Consider the following 17,734-nt stretch of genomic DNA (forward strand, 5'->3'; position numbering starts at 1 on the left):
TTATGCTGTATTTTGCATGTATATTTGTACTAGTTTAATTACCATGACATAGTCTGGCACCATTTCTGTTCTGCTGAGCAGGCCTTAAAGGAGCCAGCAGTGCAAATCTTCTATTTATTAAGTCTAATTATGATTGTTAGTAGCACATTGTAGCTTTGTTGAGATACTACTACTTGGGTAATGAAGGCATAACAGAGAAGCTATTAGTCAAGTCTGTGAGTGTGAGAGTATGATCCATGACCGCTGAACAGGCCCCATCTGACCAGTGGTTCCTTTTCATTAGGGTGTCTCTGGGAGCATCATTTGTTTCCTTTGTGTCAAATTGCATAATGTGTTTTCATGTGTTTTAGCCTATATATTTTTAGGCTTGCATGTTTTTGCCAAATGGGATTATCATTCCATAGTGACTTTGCATTTGATGGAAATCATTTGCAGGCCACCACTCCCTATGAAAAATCTTAAATGTTTTATTTTATTAGGGCCACCAAGAAACTTACCATTGCACATGTGCATTGCAAGAATTCTCAATATTTTGACTTGGCTTAAAATTTATATTGGCAAAGTCTGCTAACTACTGTTTTGATTCATTTGATAATAACATAGGGTTTGCATTGCATTATATGTGGTCAGGTAGATATATTATTTAGAAGGCCTGGCTGGCTTGGCCCTGTACTGGAAACCTTCATTTCTTCCTCTTTCCGTTCTCTCTACTCTGACAAGTTTTTTTTCTTTTACCAAATTCAGTTACAGTGCAAGTGGTGAGTTTGCACCCTCCCACACACACAAGGATGAAGTAAATTTTTTAAAATTTTTTAAACTTCAGATACAATAATTAACTTGTTAGCAACTACAACTATGCACCCATGAAGTGATAGATATTTTCCCAAGAAAAACATGTTTGCTTTGCAAAAATCAAATTCTTTCATCCCAACAACTAGAAATTAATTTATTCAGTCTTTTGTATTGTTACTCAAAACAAAACCAGGCAACTTTATTTCAAAAGAGACAACCAACCCAATTCATACAGTTCAGTTAAGGTTTTCAAAATAATAAAATTAAATAACACTGTGGAAATATGAACATAAAAAAACGCCAGTAAGAGACGTAACTAGCACTTCAACAGAAACATACATCTTACATCTGGAACGTTATATTGCACTGTTAGAAAAAGGCCAAAAAAAATAAGCAACTCGTAAGCAACTTAACTGCACTTGTAACTGTGCATGTCCTATCTAGATGATTAATCTGATGACACATGACTCGGCAGCATGGCTGTTCTCTTATTGCTACACTGACACTTCTAATTGTACAATGACAAAAGCAAAGGTGCAGGAATCACAACTGGTGCTCCATTATGCCCCTTAATGACAGGACTGGTGTCTCTTTTGGCGTCTAGCGTGTGATGGTGGTAATTAGGGCACAGCAGATGCTAGGCCAGTAATTAAAGGGCATAATGGGGTTGAGGATTACAGTAATAAAGGAATACTCTCTGTATTAAGTCCCCGTACTCGCTGTAGTTAAGTAGAGAAAAGTCACACATTATATTTAACATTGAGTTTAGAGTTGTGATTTATGCTAATGATATGTGTCGTATATTGGTTAGAAGTCCAGTTCAGGGTGGAAAACTGACTTTTCATCTCCCAGCCACAGTATCGCCAATTTCATAAACTCTAACCTGCTGACATGGCTTGTGAAACAGACAAACCTAGCAGCCGCATTAAAAAAACATCCAAGCACTGGGCTGAGGTCTGGTGATAACTTCCCACCCTGCTGCCATCCACATATCCTCTGTTTAATATTTACTCTTGTGTGTTTATTTACAGCTCTCAGAGGGATTGGCTATATATTTACAAGGGTGCCTACACAGGCCGAGTTTTACTGATCCGAGATCAGCATCCACCAGCAAACAAGGGGATGGACAATCTAGAATCGGATCAGTGTTGAAAAAGCAAAGAGGAACCTGCATTAAGTTTGTGGCAGCTTGACATATTCAGCAGTCTGGCACAAGTCCATGATAGGTCTGACAGTAGAGAGGTGGGAGGCTTTTTTCACAGTACAATCCAAGCACCCCAATCTCTACTGTACCTCCCCTTCATAATGTGCACTCAGTCCCCCCCATAGGAAATAATTAGCCTGGATTGGTGCAATGAAGAATGGAAGAAGTGATAATACCATTGTCACAACAGATCATGCTCTAAACTCAAAAACCCTGGTTCAGTTCACCAAAAAAAATAAAATAAAGAGAGAATCAATGCACGCTTTTGGCAGAGAGGTAAACAACGGAGAGGAAAATGACAACATCCTATGTAGTGACTGGATTCACAGTAAATGTTGACTGCAGCATGTGCAGCAGCTTTAGGAGGCCAGGCCCAGGAAGAAGCCACCGACGAACCCGCTGGACAAGACGATGTTCCTCTTTATAAAGTCTGTGGCCTAGAAGAAGGGAGGGAAAAGCAGGAGAGTGAGCGGAGAAGACCAACAGCTCAGACCATAGAGTTAGACAGACTGGGAAAATCTAAGTAAAACCTGAGAAATGCCCAGTTGCTGTAAAGGAGCTGCTCAGTAGCCAACAGTAGAAGACTCTCAGCTCTGAATGGGTGTAACTGTTTGAGCGTTAAGCAGGGCATTGCTGAAAAGGAGCATGCACACTAAGTCACCTTTCCATGGATTAAAAAAAACAAAAACTTTTGCACCTGATATAAGTCACTCTAGATAAGAGTATCCGCTACATGCCCAAAGTGTAAACTGGAAAATCCTGAGCAAACATGCTTGTGCCCTTTAGTTCTCTAGCGTGGTTGATTAAGTGAGGACATGTAGTAAGAAAAACATCCATACTAGTATACACCATCTCTCTACAGCCTCCTGTGTCACAGGTAGTGGGTGTAATAACAGCTAACTGCACACTAGAGGGCATTACTGGTTTATTGTGAATCGAGCAATAAACCCCCTCCACAAAAGACAAGACATCAAAAAAATGTTAGACATTTTCACAATAAACATATTATAATTAATACCCACACCTAAAATAAATATAGTGCTTGACTAGTTTTTTTCTATTGTACAGAAAGAATGCAAATTAGAAATATTGGATTAATTTTTTTAAACATTCAATCTCATGCATGGGGAGCAGTAAGGAGATAAAAATGAAGAAATGAAGCTTTGTTACAGGTACCTTTACCTCCTCAATGAAAGAGTTTATTTCGGGGGCTGCTTTGTTTGCTTTCTTCTTCAGGTGCTTCTTTGCTTTGTTCACATCCTTCTCCACCTTCTTCCAGTCCACCTGCACGTAGCCACTGTGATTGGCGATCTGCGGAAAAAGACCTGGTGCTCAAAATTGTCTTCTAATGTAGCATGTTATGCTTGCACAATAACGTACACACTAATAAGCAACCTTTTATTGCACTCTATTGAGCAACTGACTCCTTGTCTGGTCTCATCAACTGAAGTTTGTCTACAGTATATTGCAGTATGTTGTGGTGATTTGTAATGTTGACTTAATATTATGTGTTTTATTGCTTCTGTTATACGTTCTTACTGTGTGTTTTTACTGTAGACCCTGTCTGCAAGAAATCCCCATTAAGGGACAATAAAGATTGAATTCACAATTCATCAGCCAAGATTTCAAAACCACAGATGACTCTATAACTATTTTTGTAGGCTGAGGTCCTAAAATGACTCATAGTTTTAATAGAAACCTATAATGTGGTTTACTTTAATGCCTGCATTGGTTTTATAAGTGTAGGCATCAACCTTTTAATCATATCGGTAGGAGACACCATCGGTTCTGATTTTCTTCTTTTCTCTCTTATCTGATTCGCTCTAGTAGGCTGGCCATCTCTTCAGTTTTATGCGTGGATGCTTTTCTTTGAATAAGATTGCTGTTGAACCAAATCTAAACATCTATTTTGTCTTTTATTCAACCTGTTAACTGGCTGTCTCTGGTGTTTTAAGATGGTGAAATGGTAAGAATTAACTGCATTGTAATTTTAAGGCAAATCAACAGAGTTGTAGCATCGGGACTGAGTTAGCTGCGCCCCATATGTACCCAGATGGGCCGTGTCCATCTATAGCCAGCTGACAAACAATGCCAGTCTTTCTGCCGTAGAGAGGACCAGCCTCGCATTATGCCGGCCAGCTGGCATCTTCAGTCGTCAATGTAGTTGTTAAAATGTGAATCTCACAAATGATGCTCTGTGTTTATCACTCAAGACACTATAGCCGTGTCAAATGATGCACTATGACTATATAGAAACATTATGCTACAGTATTCTCACCTGTAACAAGAGGAACCCTCCGCCGACAGCAGTAGCAGCTATCTTCCCAACTCTCTGGAAGAGGTAACCTGCACACCTGGATGTGGGAGAAGAAGGGAGGGAGTGTTCCTTATTTGACTGAACCAATCAACAATGTTGATTAAGCTCTTTGATCAACCAGTTGACTGACAGATGGATGGTTGCAATGTAATCTTGGCTCATCTGGGTCAAAACACAGACAATGATGAACAATGTCAGGGTTTTTAGGACTTTTTGGCTCTATATCATATATTTGACACTTTGGACACATCTACATTAATTAATTAATGTTAAATCATTGCTTTTTTCCTATAATTTCATTATGTTATGTGCATGCTTAAGTGTTTTAGTGTTAGGTCTTTTCAAGCAGCTTGTTCTACTATTAACGGTCCTGTTCAGCTACATGACGGGCCACAGGCTATGGCCCATGGCTGCATTAATAAATTAGTGTGTGTGTATGTGTGCCTCAGCCTGTCAAGACAACTAGTCAGAACATGGACAGTTGACTAGCGATTGACTGGACACTGCTTGTGACCAAGAGAAATAAAAGCTGACACTCACAGCTGCCTCGCACAATTGATATAATGCTACTTACTGTGCTATTTTAGTAATGCGACAAAAATAGGACAATCCCAAATAATAACAAAACCAAACCTTCCTCCATGCCACATTTACTTGACCATAATATTACATTTCCAACAGGCATACCTCTGGCTCTACCTGGTCGACTTAATAAATGAGTACAAACTGTCCATCTGCTCAGTGTTTTTCATTACTATGTTTTCACATGAATTACAGACAAGAGTTTGGCCTTGAGTGTACAGTTTGCTCCTCATCAGAAACAAATAACCTGTAGCAGTTTATTTATCTTGGTCATTTTTAAAGGTATAAGACATAATTTCCTTAAAAGATAGTAAACTATTTGAGTGTCAGTTTCTCAAATGCTTTGAATTACGTGAATCATGCAAATCTTTGGTGTGATATGTGAAACCTTGTTTGTCACTTTCAAGATACAGCAAGATTTTGGTTCTTGACTTGAAGCATTGTTTCAAAGCAGGAAATGATTGAAGTGTGTGTAACGTGACACATGAACAGCTCCCCAAGCCTTACCAGCCAGTGACCCCTCCCATCATGATCTGTGTGGCCACGGAATACTTCTCAGCGATCGGGCCAGAGTTGTTCCCAAACACCCTGCTCCACCACTGGTGCCTCCGGGCATATTCTGTCAGGTCCACGACCTCATAAACCTCATCCTCACTCTCTGGCTCGTCCTGACCTGCCATGAGGAAAATTATGTATAAAAACAAAAAAGTGAGTTAGTACCCTACTTAGCAGCACCACTGGTCCGTCAGAACTAGGCCCCTCCATGTGTAGACAGCCATCAAACAAATATGTACTGCTGCACATCACCTCACCCAAACAACACATTACGCGCACCCGCTCCCACATGAACGCGCTCCAAAATGATTCAGTTACTTTGCTAGGGCTCCACACGTAGTTGTATAAAACCAAATTGCCACAGTGACCTTTCAAATATTTATAACAGCCGTCCAGCTACCACCCGCCCTGCAACTTGATTATTTTTTAAATTAGATACTACCATATAAATGAAATGGCTAGCTAATGTTAGCTGGCTAGCGTTAAATGGCTACCAAGCCAATATAATAAACACTGAGACTCCCGTCCGGACGTCTTTAGCGTCGATTTAATGGCCAGATCACAAGTTCATAAACCTAGGTGTAAAACGTTTTCAATTATTCTTTTAAACGGAGCCATTACGCCGGTCTTGCTACCAAACAAAGTCACTAACCTTCTCTGTGGTCCACCTCCGCCATTTTGGAGAAGCTGGTTGTGTCACCAGGATGTTGACAATACTAGGCCCCGCCCACTCTGTATGATGCTCTGCCACGTCAGTTATAATGCTTTGATCTGGTTTGATTAGTCTCAGCAATTTAGCTACTGTATTACTTAAATGTTGCAACTTCTGCCCACATGGGAAAGATCTCGCAGAATTATGATGGGACTTAAAAAAGTGTTTAGAGAGACTGCATGGTGTGAAAGGCACGAATATTGCAGTGATGCATTGCAGTCATCGTTTGACCAGTTTGTGTAGAAAAACTGACAACCAACTGTCAATACTTATTACATATGAGCTTAATTTTTAACGTATGAAAATTATGGCTTTCGACAGTGGAAAAAAGTTGTTTTAGCATTTCAATGCACAGCAATGGACAGGAACCACGGACACATTCCGCCAGCAAATAATTTTTGCAATAATGCTTCCAGAATAATCGCGGAATATAGATGAGTGGTTTGCAGAGAGAATATGAATATTTAAGACAAAAAATCATATAGCAAGAGAAGTCATATGGTGGGGTCCGGATGCTCCCATTGGCTGAAGAGGGACGAGAGGGCGTGGCTAGAGCGGCGCGTGGGTTCGCTTGGGTGACACAATTATAACAACTTTATCTTCGTGGCTGTAACGGATTTTATTGTCAAATACATACTTCTTGGATACTGTACTCAGTAATTCGCATTTAAATAGAGACACAATATCACTTTGTGTTGAAAAATGTGACGTTTGAGGAGCTACCCGGAGAGCGCTTCTGTCCCCCCGAAAGGATTTACTATATCGAATCGCATCTTTTCCTCCAGGAAAAAAAGTTTTTGATCGTTTTGTTTTTTTCAGTTTTTCTTGTTTGATTCGGCGGAGCAAACCGTTCGTCCCCGCGTCGCGATTTTCCATGCAATCGTGCGGTGTGTCGCTCGCCGTTGCTGCCTGCGCTGCTGCTCGGAGTCTCGGCTCGGCTTCTGGTGGTGATGAGGAAAAGAAAATGGCGGCGGGAAAAGCGAGTGAAACCGAGGAGGACTTTCCGACACTGACAGCCCAGGAGAGGGACAGTTTGGCCGGGATTGACAGGTCGGAACAGCAGCCCCGTACACACACCGAAACGTTCCTTTTGAAATTAAATTGTTTTCTTTGTTTGCATGTCGAAAAATTATCTGAGTCGCTCTGCAAGTGATACTGAGCCGCCTATGTTGTCTTCTTGCTTGCAGCTCACTGTTTGGATTTCAGAGGCTTCATGAAGATGGCGCCAGAACGAAGGCCCTGCTGATGAAGGTAGCAAATCTAACTGGACCTATCTTGCAACCAAGCAGGACCGCGGTCCACAAGACATACACCGACCCCTCAACTATCACACAGGGCGGCGTATTTGCTGTCAAACTAGCTAACCAGTCTGAGTGTACAAGGCCCACTCGCTGAGGAGAGCAAGGCCAGTTAGCCGCAGCCCCTCTTTAGCCAGTCAGCTAACTTGCTAGCTACAATCCTCCGATGAACAGCGACCCTGCACCTGCGGCTACGCAGCGTCGCTATCCAAGCTAGCCAACTAGCCACGGTTCTCTTTTTTAACTAACGTTGGTTAATGTTTGCTAGGCAGCCGCCCTTCCCGGTTAGCTGGGTAGCTATTCTGTACAACTCAGTTTCGTGCGCTTGCAAATGCATCACCCATAACACAACGTCGTCACGGTTTTGTGTAGCACTCTTTGGAAACATTGCACTATTAATGAGGAAACTTTATGTTGTCTTGAAATGATTTATTACTAGACTCTCATATTAAGCTATGAACACAGAAGTATCTGAATGTGTAACGTTAGTTGGAAGTATAGCTTTCTTCCAGGGTGCAGCGACTACAGCTTGCCCGTTTAGCTGGTAAGGTTAGTGCCAAGTAGCAGTTGCGTTGTATGTGCACTTACAGTGTTGTAACGTTAGTGTCTTGGCCGCTGTGTCAGTGTGTGTTGTGACACTGCATCGCTCTACTGAATGGACTATAAGATGGATTCTGGTTATTTTCAGTGTGGATACTCAAGTCAATGTGAACGAGTTGATAAACGTTACAAGTAACGTTAATGGCTGGCTGCCTGTCCAAGATGGCGGGACATGGCGGAGTGACACCGATAGCTATATACCCAATTTGATATGAATATGTTGCCTCAAAGCTTTTACTTCTAGTCGAAGCGGGTTTGCGTTTATTTCTCAGTTCCCGACCGTTTGCAATGATGTGTTTCTCAGCCCGACTTAAGTGGTGTCAGAGTCCTTTGTTTACAGTTTTCATTGCCCCTCTCTGGCTCTGCATGTGTTCTCCATGAACCCCAGCTAGCAAGCTGCGTGTTATACGGGCACGATCAACCTGTAGGTAACACCGTGCACGGCTAACAAAGAGCAAAACGCACCCCTTGTGCATTTGTGTTGCACCCTAGATCCAAAAAGATGGTGCTGTTGACAGCTCATGGTTTTAGGGGCCATCCACGACTCAAAATCTGCTCGCTAGGTGGTGTGGGATACCTAGGAAGTGGGCTCATCTAGCTGCACAGACAAAGCGTAAAGCAGTAGAGCTAGATAGACTTATTAGATAATATGGATGATGTACTATACAACACGGGCAGTAGTCTTCACTCAAACAGTCCAGTTCCCAATTCATAGTAGAGCAAGTTTATCAGCATCTTATTCTTTCCCTTACTTTCTCCTTTGCAGAATTGTTTAACCTAGTCCAGAAAATGGGTGCATAATTTGTTGTTTTACCAAACAGGACAATTTCAATCAGTTGTTTACTGCCCTGTATGGGTACACTGGCATGAAAACAAGCTCGCCCATAGCGTCAAAACAAACATACCCTGTCACGATGAGAAGGCTGGTTGGTCACCTTCAGGCCTTGTGCAATTGGTTTGCTGTTAGCAGCGTGTATACAAGACTTTTGCATGTCATTCGCACAACATGTAGTTTGTTCTTAGTGTGGAAATTGTTGGATTCGAACACTTCCTGTGTCTTAAAGAATGAATGCGGCATTGGTGGGTATTTGGTGGCAGTGACGTTTCACAATGGTATAAAACAGATCTTGCTCTACAGGGAGTGGTGCGGAGCCCTAATGCAGCCCCACTGTTTTATACCGTGGTATAGATGCACACAGGTCATCTGGGCACTGTCGCCCGTACAGTTCACTCGCAGCCTGTAAGCCTTTTATCATTGTGAAGATATTCATTCTGACCATTTTGCAGTCTAACAGTGACGCTAGTCACGTGTGTAGCAGCAAACATAGCTGACGGCATGACAGGCTAACGAAAACACCAAGTGTGTGAGATGTTTAGATTTGCTTGACTGATAATGTAAAAATCTGTGGACTGGATGGGAATCTGCAAGCGTGGAAAATGTGTGTACCCCACTGGTTCTTCCTCACTTAGTCATGTGCATCCATTCACCCCACACATCTTGATGCAAGCTTTGTGTTGTGGACAACAAACTTGACATGATGCAGTTTTATAAATGTATTTGTTGTCAATGTAGATTTAGCCTATAGGTTTCTAGACTCCTTTTGTCTTTTTTCTTTGCTCAGATCAATTTTAATATCGTATGCTGCAATGTGTTAAAGAAATTCACTTGTGGACAGTGGAATAAACAGAAAATTATTTCTTCAGATAGCAATTGTTTTGGAGGATAGTATAGCCTTTTTTATCCTAAATTAAAAATTACTAGAAAATGTTTACATTGCAGTATATTTTGTTTATTAGGCATGTTACAGTAACTGTTGTCTTTGCTTATCTGAACCTCAAACTTTCAGAGTGGTTATGTAACATCTCTTCCTAACAATGTCTGCATACCTACATCGATGCAATTCTCATAATTATCACTAGCTTTCCATCTGCAAGACCTTTATAAGGACATTGATCCAAGTGTGCACAAGTCTTCTCTGTTTATGGACTTGATATTAACCGTAACCCTACCTATGTTCTTAGCAAAGTTTAGTCAGGTGAGCAGCACACATTATATAGCATAGGTCTCATGCTCAAACTGGACCAGTAAATTGTGTAGAACACAATAAGACTATTATGAATATTGCTTATTGACAACTTTATAGCTTAGGTGTACTATATTAACATATTATTTTAACTATTTGTTTCTAGAGGCAAATAAACAGTTATTTTCATTATCAGTGTCAGTACAAACAGAAAGCAAACCTATAGGCCTAAGTCTTGCTTGGCTTTATTGAACATTATCTGCCAGTGTAAACACTCCCTAATTGCGTTAAAGAATGTCTTTCTATGACACTATGAGTCTTCATAGGTTTTCTTGTGTCTTCACCTGAGGAGTACTCATGAAAACAAAACGGCACATGACCCAGAATGTGGCATCACAGGCGATTAATCTCAGACTAACATTTCAGACATTCTGTATTTGATTCTGTTTGATTCTGATTTTATACACTGTCATCATTACCTGCCTCTCTCCGTTGCTTGCCAAATATTTCAATTGTTTTTCTAGGCGTGATGCATTTTATGACTCGCTATCCTTCTACAGCTTTATTAGTTTTGAGTGACTTCCCTGTCTGGCACTTTGCGACGGCCGTGTTGCAGCTCTGTTGCACCGCTATCTACACCAGATAACCGTGGGTTCAACATTTCTGACAGAACTGGGTCACTGTATCACCACCAATAACTAGGTGGCAATGACGTAGACTTAGATTAAGTAGAAGAAAGACAAATCTTCTACTTGAGGTCTCCTGGACTATTTTTTTTTACATTAAAAATGTGTGCAGTGTTGATGTATGACTGTTTTCACACTGGGTAGCCTAATGTAGAACATAAATGGTATTTAATTTACGTCTGTTGGACCTGACTGTTAACAAATCTTGTGCACTGCACTTGCAAGGAGTTTATCACAGTAATGGCTCATACTATTTATATGTAATATAACATAGCCTACTGTTTGTTGGATTCCTTTATCCAAAATGAATATCAAAATTTTTAGTTAGGGTGGTCCAGTGGGAATTGATCCCCTCACCCTGGCAGTGTTAGTGCTGTTCTCCGCCCATTAAGCTACACATGAACACAGTATGTCTTGGTGTGTCACAATTTGGTGTTGCAGTTGTGTTTGATTAATTGCATGAAGAGGTTTATTCAATTTATTTGCATCAGTTGATTCTGTTTTCTTGCTCCCAAAGTAAACAAGTCACAGATATTTATACCTTGACCATCTACTTCAAGGAGGGAAAATTCACTCTAAACCATAAAGCAGGCTACTTGTCATTCCTATTGTCTTTGGCAGGGCAGTCCTGTTTTTGTGGCACACTGTGAATCATCAAGGCATTCGTGGCACCGGCCCATTTTTGGCAAGGGCACACTTTTTGTCATTTTGGCTGTTGGAGTTTTTTCCCCCCTTTTTTTTTTTGTCAGAAAATAGCAATCTTGAAGATACTTCAGCTAGTCCTTATTGCAATTTTGAATGCAACCTATACACATGGAAAATAAGAAGGGCTAAAAAGGGCTCAGCTGCCCATTGACCATCATGCCGGCGGGGTTTGATCAAAGCCGCGCCCCCTAAATATAAAATGTCCTGGTGGAATTTGGTCAGCACGCTCAATTGAGATTCCGGAGAAATCCCTTTCATTGTTGCTCTTCTCAGCCAGTCGCTAGCAGTGTTTTTGTGTTCAGCTTTACTTGTGATTGGCAGGGCAGCAACATGCTGTACATTAACCTGCATGGCTACTGGCTACATGCCAGACACACAACCCATTCCAACACAACTCAGAAAAACAAACTCTGCTTCTGTGCATGTTTAATGCAATGTGATCAATGCGATATTGAGTCCAAGTCAAACACAACAAGCCAACAGTGGCCTTGCTGCTGCTACTACAAGCTGCATGACACATTTTGTTTCACTTTATTTAATCTATGTTTCATCTAAGAAAGAGCAAACTAAGGGAATGTGATGGTTATATTTCAAGCCAAAAGCCACCCAGCTGCCACTACCAGCACTAGTCTCGTCCCCTGCGCTCTCTCCCATGTGATGTCGCAACCACCCAGGCAGACCCTGCTGGTGGGAGGCCCTTCTGTCTCGGGTTGTTCGATGTCCAACATTTACACATCGTCACATCGCCCAATCAGACATCTCTGATGGCTGAGGACATTGTGTCGGGGGAAAGGCTTGCAGTGCATCAGTGCTGTTTCATTCTCCGTTTGGTTTGCATTTTGGCAAAATATTTACCAGGCATGAATAAAAGTACAAAAATAATACAAACAACATTTACACATCCTCACGATCCTGTTTTTGCACATCCCTATCATTAGCACAGAGTATTGAAAAAGATATTGTTTGGTATCTGTACTTAATTCACTGTACCAATACTGGTATTGGCAACAGAAATCTCCAAATGACACCCAGCCCTAGCATGAGCTATGTGTTGTTGTTTTCTCTCTAGTTCAAAGGCAGCATTTTGAGTAGCTATTCCATAAATATCCTTAATTTATTAATTTCAAGTGGCAATGCAGTATATTCACTAGGTGATATATGCATTAGTTTGTGTTGTGGTAGTCTCTAGATCATTGTTTTCTGTTGACCCCTCAAGGCATTGACCCTCTAGATATGTAGTGGGGGGCCAATGTGACCTCCTCTAAAACCATCCTGGCTCAAATTCTGTGCAAGGTGAATTTTGAGTGTGAGGTGCCAGTGCTTAGGGTTTAATACAATGACAATTTTCTCTGAATTGCAACTTGATTTACAAGACAAATTATGCACAGCACCACAACAGGTTTAGTAGGCTGTCTGATATACTGTTCCCTCTGTAAAAATCCAGCTGCTTTTCAAATTCAGGGGTTAATATTGTAATTTCATCATTTTGTGATTTAGCCCTAATGGACAGAGAGGAGAGGAAAGTGAGACATAGCTGGCTGGCTAGTAGTCATTAACCAGTGTCAGCTTGACAAGAAATATTCCAGCCTTGTCATGTAATTATTGTGATAAATCAGTTTAGGATATCCTTTTATCCATATTGAGCGATTAAATACTGTTATTAATAGTAGTGTTTAAAAAGTTGTTGTTGATGCACAGCAACACTTTACAGATTTGTACATTGAATTTCCTTAAAGTAAAACACGTCTATTCTGTAAGATTATGACAACTTCAATGTGTCTGCTTATTTGCTCAGATCGGTTAGCTAGCCAGCCAGCTCCTGTGATGCTAGCTTCCTGTATGCTTGCTATGGTTACCTTATTGTTTTGATAATCACAGTCCTAACTTGCATCTCTATGATAATAAGTAACACATGCAGGTCTAAATGTTGGAATAGGTTTGGAGTAATGGGGAAATCAGAAATCAGTGGCCTATTTGGATAACGTGTCAGGATGTCATGTTAAGTTGATGGAAATGCGAAAACCCCTCTGCTGTGCAAATTGCATTTTATATAGTTCTTGCTGTTGGGAATATATGCATGCTACCATAGAAATACACTGAGTGGGAGTTCAAAACTAGCAAAGCTTTGAAAGGCATTTTCTCAAATGTGTCACAGCAGAAGAACATTTATCAAGTCATAGCTTTCTCATTTATTCTCTGATTTAAACGAAAGATGCATCATTTTGTAGATCTTATCTCGCACTTCCACTTCTTAGGGTCTGTAAGTGCTGATTTGACAGCCTTTCTCACTTAGGTGTATAAGAACAAATGGCTTCCATAGCTAGAAACACAAGAGTTAAAAGTTTCATCTCTGTTGGCACTAGAGTGAACTAAAATTGAAACATGCCCTGGGCCTCCTATATAGTGCCAGTGGAGTCCAGGTTTTAACTCTTGATGACCTTACCAATCAGAGACTTGGTCTGCTGGTCCCTAGCTTTGTGGCAAGAGAATTATTCATATTCACAAACATTGGTTGACCATAGGAGTAGTAACACCTGTATGCCGTTTAGATGCTTTTGAGATTCAACTATACGTCTCAAAAACTTGGCAAATTAGCAATGGTTTCAGAATAAAATGCACAGCTCAATACACAATATAGAAAATGTCTACTTACAGTGATCTTTGCCTTTAAGAAGAGACCCAAAAGGAATTGGCATGGACTGTCTCACCAAAGTGATGTTTCAGCATAGCCCTCTCCTACCAGTCTTTCAAACCAAAATAACTCATCCACTTGGTTTGTTTCCAGCATGAATGACTTCATACTCATTTGTTGTTATCTGAACATGTATTAAACCTGATAAGGATTGAGGTAAAACATGGGCTTTTCTTTTCTTTCTATTTAACGTATTTTGCATTCATGAATGACAATGTAAATTAATTGAATAATTGTTTTTGGGGGGGCGGGGGGAGTATGAATTCAGCATTTAAGAAGTGTTAATTTGACTTGAATCATCTTATGGAGATCACACGTCATAATATTCTGCTCATTAGTCAAACAAATGCATTGTGGGATCTCATTATCAAGGATAATTAGTGTAGTTTTTTCCTGGAGCTTTTTGATTTGTGGCACATATGGCAAATCTGTTCCAATTTACTAGAAAAACTTGAAGTGTTTTTGTGTTCACTCGTGCATACACGTATAGACTCATTGTAATTGCGTAAAAATGGACTGGCCTCCTAGTCTACATGTCTCGCCACATTTTGAATATCTCCATTACTTTCTGATTGAGTGAGACTAAACAAGCAAGCCAAGTGTCTCCATTTGCCAGACATAGTTGTGTCCATCAACATTATTGCCAGTATAAGCAGTGGAACTACGGGGGGAAAACGAGCAAGGGTGCCTCCAGTCATCTGCAGTGTCAACTGGACACCCACTGCACACTTCACACACCGCACACACCTTTGACACACCTGTGCTGTCAGTCATCTGCCTGGTCCCGCCCCTTGCACGTCATCAGTAAACCTCTAGCCTGTACACAGATGTTAAGAGAATATTGTTTTGGCTATTTTGGCACGTTTGACAATGATTTAGCATTACTGAAGAATTGCACTACCAAAGAGTACAAAATATTACTGAGCTGTAAGGATCAGATTCAACTGCACATATGGAATAGCAGATTATGTTGATGCACTACTACATAGTTTGAATTTTGACCTATGTCCAACAGAGTTAAAAGCTAAATTATTTTTGAGGTGAGTTGCTTTGCATGATGTGTTTGTGCTATTGCATCCATGTTTTGCTAGGATTTCTCCAATGATGGAATGGTCACCATCCTTTTTTTCCATGTCATAAATTTTGGTTAGAGAAGCATAAAACACATTTTGCAGAGGTGGCAGGCCCTTGAACTGTAAAATAACTACATCGATAGACTCGTTCCGCTCTTTTCTTACTCCATCTCATCCACATTGCCTATGTAGCGTATAGCCTAACTGTTACTTGCAGCTGAGATCATACACGTGTATATACATTTTGTTTGTTCAGTATGACCCAGTAAACCTGGTGAAACGGTAACCTCAAATTCTCTGTGATAATGAGGATGGTTGCCGTTTTACTGTTGCATTGCGTTGTTGAGTAAACAGTTGTGGTATTGAGATAATCCTTGTGGATACTTCTTCACTGATATTAAAAACAAAAACCTGTGTCTGAACAGGAAGAACCTGCCTTCAATATAGATTATCTGAAGTCCATGAAATGTTTTTTCTGTTTGGCTGGAGGTCTGTTCTCCGAGACGTTAAAAGCCAGATTTTCCTCCAGTGTAAACACGCCTCAGTGGCGTCGCAGCTCGTCTGTCCTCAGCCACTCCATCACTCAGCACACAGCCAGCTCAGCTGTTGAAAGAGAGCGTCCCTCTTTGTCTTGTGGTTTGCCTCGTTGCCACATGTGGTATGTGTTGTCTTGGCTATACATTTGGGCTTTTCAACGTCTTCATAATTGTGTGAATTAAACGCAGTTGATCGTGAAGCTGCTTTTTGGCATGAACACTGCCCAAGAAAGACAAATAGCAGTGAGTACTTTTTGGCGGGGCCGCAACAGCGGGGCCAGCCCTATAAACGTGAATGTCTGTCACTCACTGACTGACTGACTGAGTGATGAAGTTACACCATTGGTCGGCCGTGGCACGTGGCACATCATAGGATCACAGAGCCAGAAATTGTAAGTTGCGTTTTCTCCACCATCTTGTTTCTCCGCAGAGATCATGGCTAAGATCGGGAGCCCATTTCTCCCACACAGTAAACAGGCTGACCAATATCATGCATGTAAGCTGAAGCTAACTGAAGCTAAAGTAGAATCTATACAATTATATCATATTGCCGTTTATTTCGATGCATATGCGCGACCTCAGTCCACCTGACAGCCCTCTGTTCTGTCGGCGGAGAGAAAGACACAGACAAACATGGAGGTTTCAGCGCGCAGAGGGCTTACTGCCAACGCTTCCCGGAGTTTCTCGGGGACACGGTTCCGGCCAGTGCCGATAGCTGGGTGCCGATTTGTTCCCGGTGATCCGGCCGAGATTTCGGCGGGGGTCCCGATGCCGATGCGTCACCGGGTGTCCGGTGAACAGCGTTTTTGAGAGGACAGCGGCAGAGAGAGGAGACGGGACGCGCTGGAACGGAGATCAGTATGGATGTATGGACTATTATTCTGTACAGTCTACAGCGGAGTTAGTTACACCATCGGTTGACCGTGGCACGTGGCACCATAGAGATATAACACTAGAGGGGACCTGTCATAGAGAATTCCTATTCTGGAATGGGACCATGTCACCCATCTTACCTGGGTCAACTTCTCAGCTGACTGTAATTAGAATCAATGGTAATAGTGCCTTATGCTGCCATTATAATGCTAATATTTTTTTTATTGAGACATCACTACTACTTTTTATTTAGCTCACTGTATGCAAGACAACTGTGACTGTCTAAAATGGTACCAAACATGAGCATTTGTTGTAGTTTGGAGATAAAAATAGCTAAACTATGTTAAGGAATTATATTTTAAATCATAAAGATTATCTTCTGGAAGTATTTTAATGGTGCATTTACTTTACAGAAACTGTGAATCCTTTTTTCAAGAAGACTTTATAATTCTCTGATTTCTTTGGTACTCTTTGGTACAGAGTAGTTGTATTAAGAGTATATATGAAAATCTGCTTATTTTTAATGTAAAACCCCCAAATGATCTGTTGTTGTAGCAATAGACAGATGTTGGCAGCAATTAAATATCACCATCACTGAAACACACCTAACAATACACCCAGATAAAATATACAATAAAAGGCAAATGTAATGCCATTAAGTGGTTAGTGTGACAGCTTTAAGCCAATTTAAGCAGGTAATAATGGACATAAGCCCTCACATTTTTTTTACTTAATTGGCATGGCTTCGTAGCCTACAATTAAGATTACAATCCATAAAGAAATAATTTATATAGATGCCATCATGTAAACAAGTAGGCTACTACAGTAAAAACAAACATCTCGACACTTGAATCAAAATCCACAGTAGTCTATACAGATATGCAAATGAATGTCCTCTCTGTCTGCGACCACACGTCACTATGTGTCACTTCCATCATTAAGGTGCGTCTTGGCAGAAGTAGCCTGCAATTAATAAAAAAAAAATCGGCGCATTTTCAGCAGTGATGCCGCTACTGAGTACTATACAAATACTATAGAAAACACTATAGAAGGTATGTTTAGCATGGCGGGTCACGACTTTATGG

The 17,734-nt window shown here is 40.9% G+C and overlaps 2 protein-coding genes across 6 annotated transcripts in view; one reads left to right on the forward strand and one right to left on the reverse strand.

Moving 5' to 3' along the window:
- Positions 1-963: 963 nt before the first annotated feature.
- LOC139647050 (FUN14 domain-containing protein 1) lies at positions 964-6,221 on the reverse strand. 3 transcript variants are annotated; one of them, XM_071522871.1, is made up of 6 exons: positions 6,103-6,127; positions 5,730-5,732; positions 5,403-5,568; positions 4,275-4,350; positions 3,179-3,307; positions 964-2,433 (listed from the first exon to the last, which is right to left on the reverse strand). In XM_071522871.1, exons 1-6 carry the CDS (start codon positions 6,125-6,127, stop codon positions 2,356-2,358), a joined length of 477 nt encoding a protein of 158 aa, XP_071378972.1. In that variant the 3' UTR covers positions 964-2,355. The 3 variants fall into 3 exon arrangements, with proteins under 3 accessions (XP_071378972.1, XP_071378971.1, XP_071378970.1); XM_071522870.1 differs by lacking the exon at positions 5,730-5,732 and having other exon boundaries at positions 6,103-6,221; XM_071522869.1 differs by lacking the exon at positions 5,730-5,732 and having other exon boundaries at positions 3,173-3,307; positions 6,103-6,221.
- A 529-nt stretch (positions 6,222-6,750) lies between these two features.
- The window catches only part of LOC139647052 (lysine-specific demethylase 6A-like), a 50,135-nt gene continuing 39,151 nt past the window's right edge, over positions 6,751-17,734 (forward strand). For all 3 annotated transcript variants that reach the window (XM_071522873.1, XM_071522874.1, XM_071522875.1), the window contains exons 1-2: positions 6,751-7,212; positions 7,350-7,413. In XM_071522873.1, the coding sequence (XP_071378974.1) occupies positions 7,037-7,212; positions 7,350-7,413 (240 nt within the window). In that variant the 5' untranslated portion in view covers positions 6,751-7,036. The remainder of the gene's footprint in view (positions 7,213-7,349; positions 7,414-17,734) is intronic.

Source organism: Centroberyx affinis, unplaced genomic scaffold (assembly GCF_046629955.1).
Source record: "Centroberyx affinis isolate AG114_WGS23_722 - 3 ecotype Tasmania unplaced genomic scaffold, CSIRO-AGI_Caff_v1 ptg001038l_1, whole genome shotgun sequence".
Classification (NCBI taxonomy): domain Eukaryota; kingdom Metazoa; phylum Chordata; class Actinopteri; order Beryciformes; family Berycidae; genus Centroberyx; species Centroberyx affinis.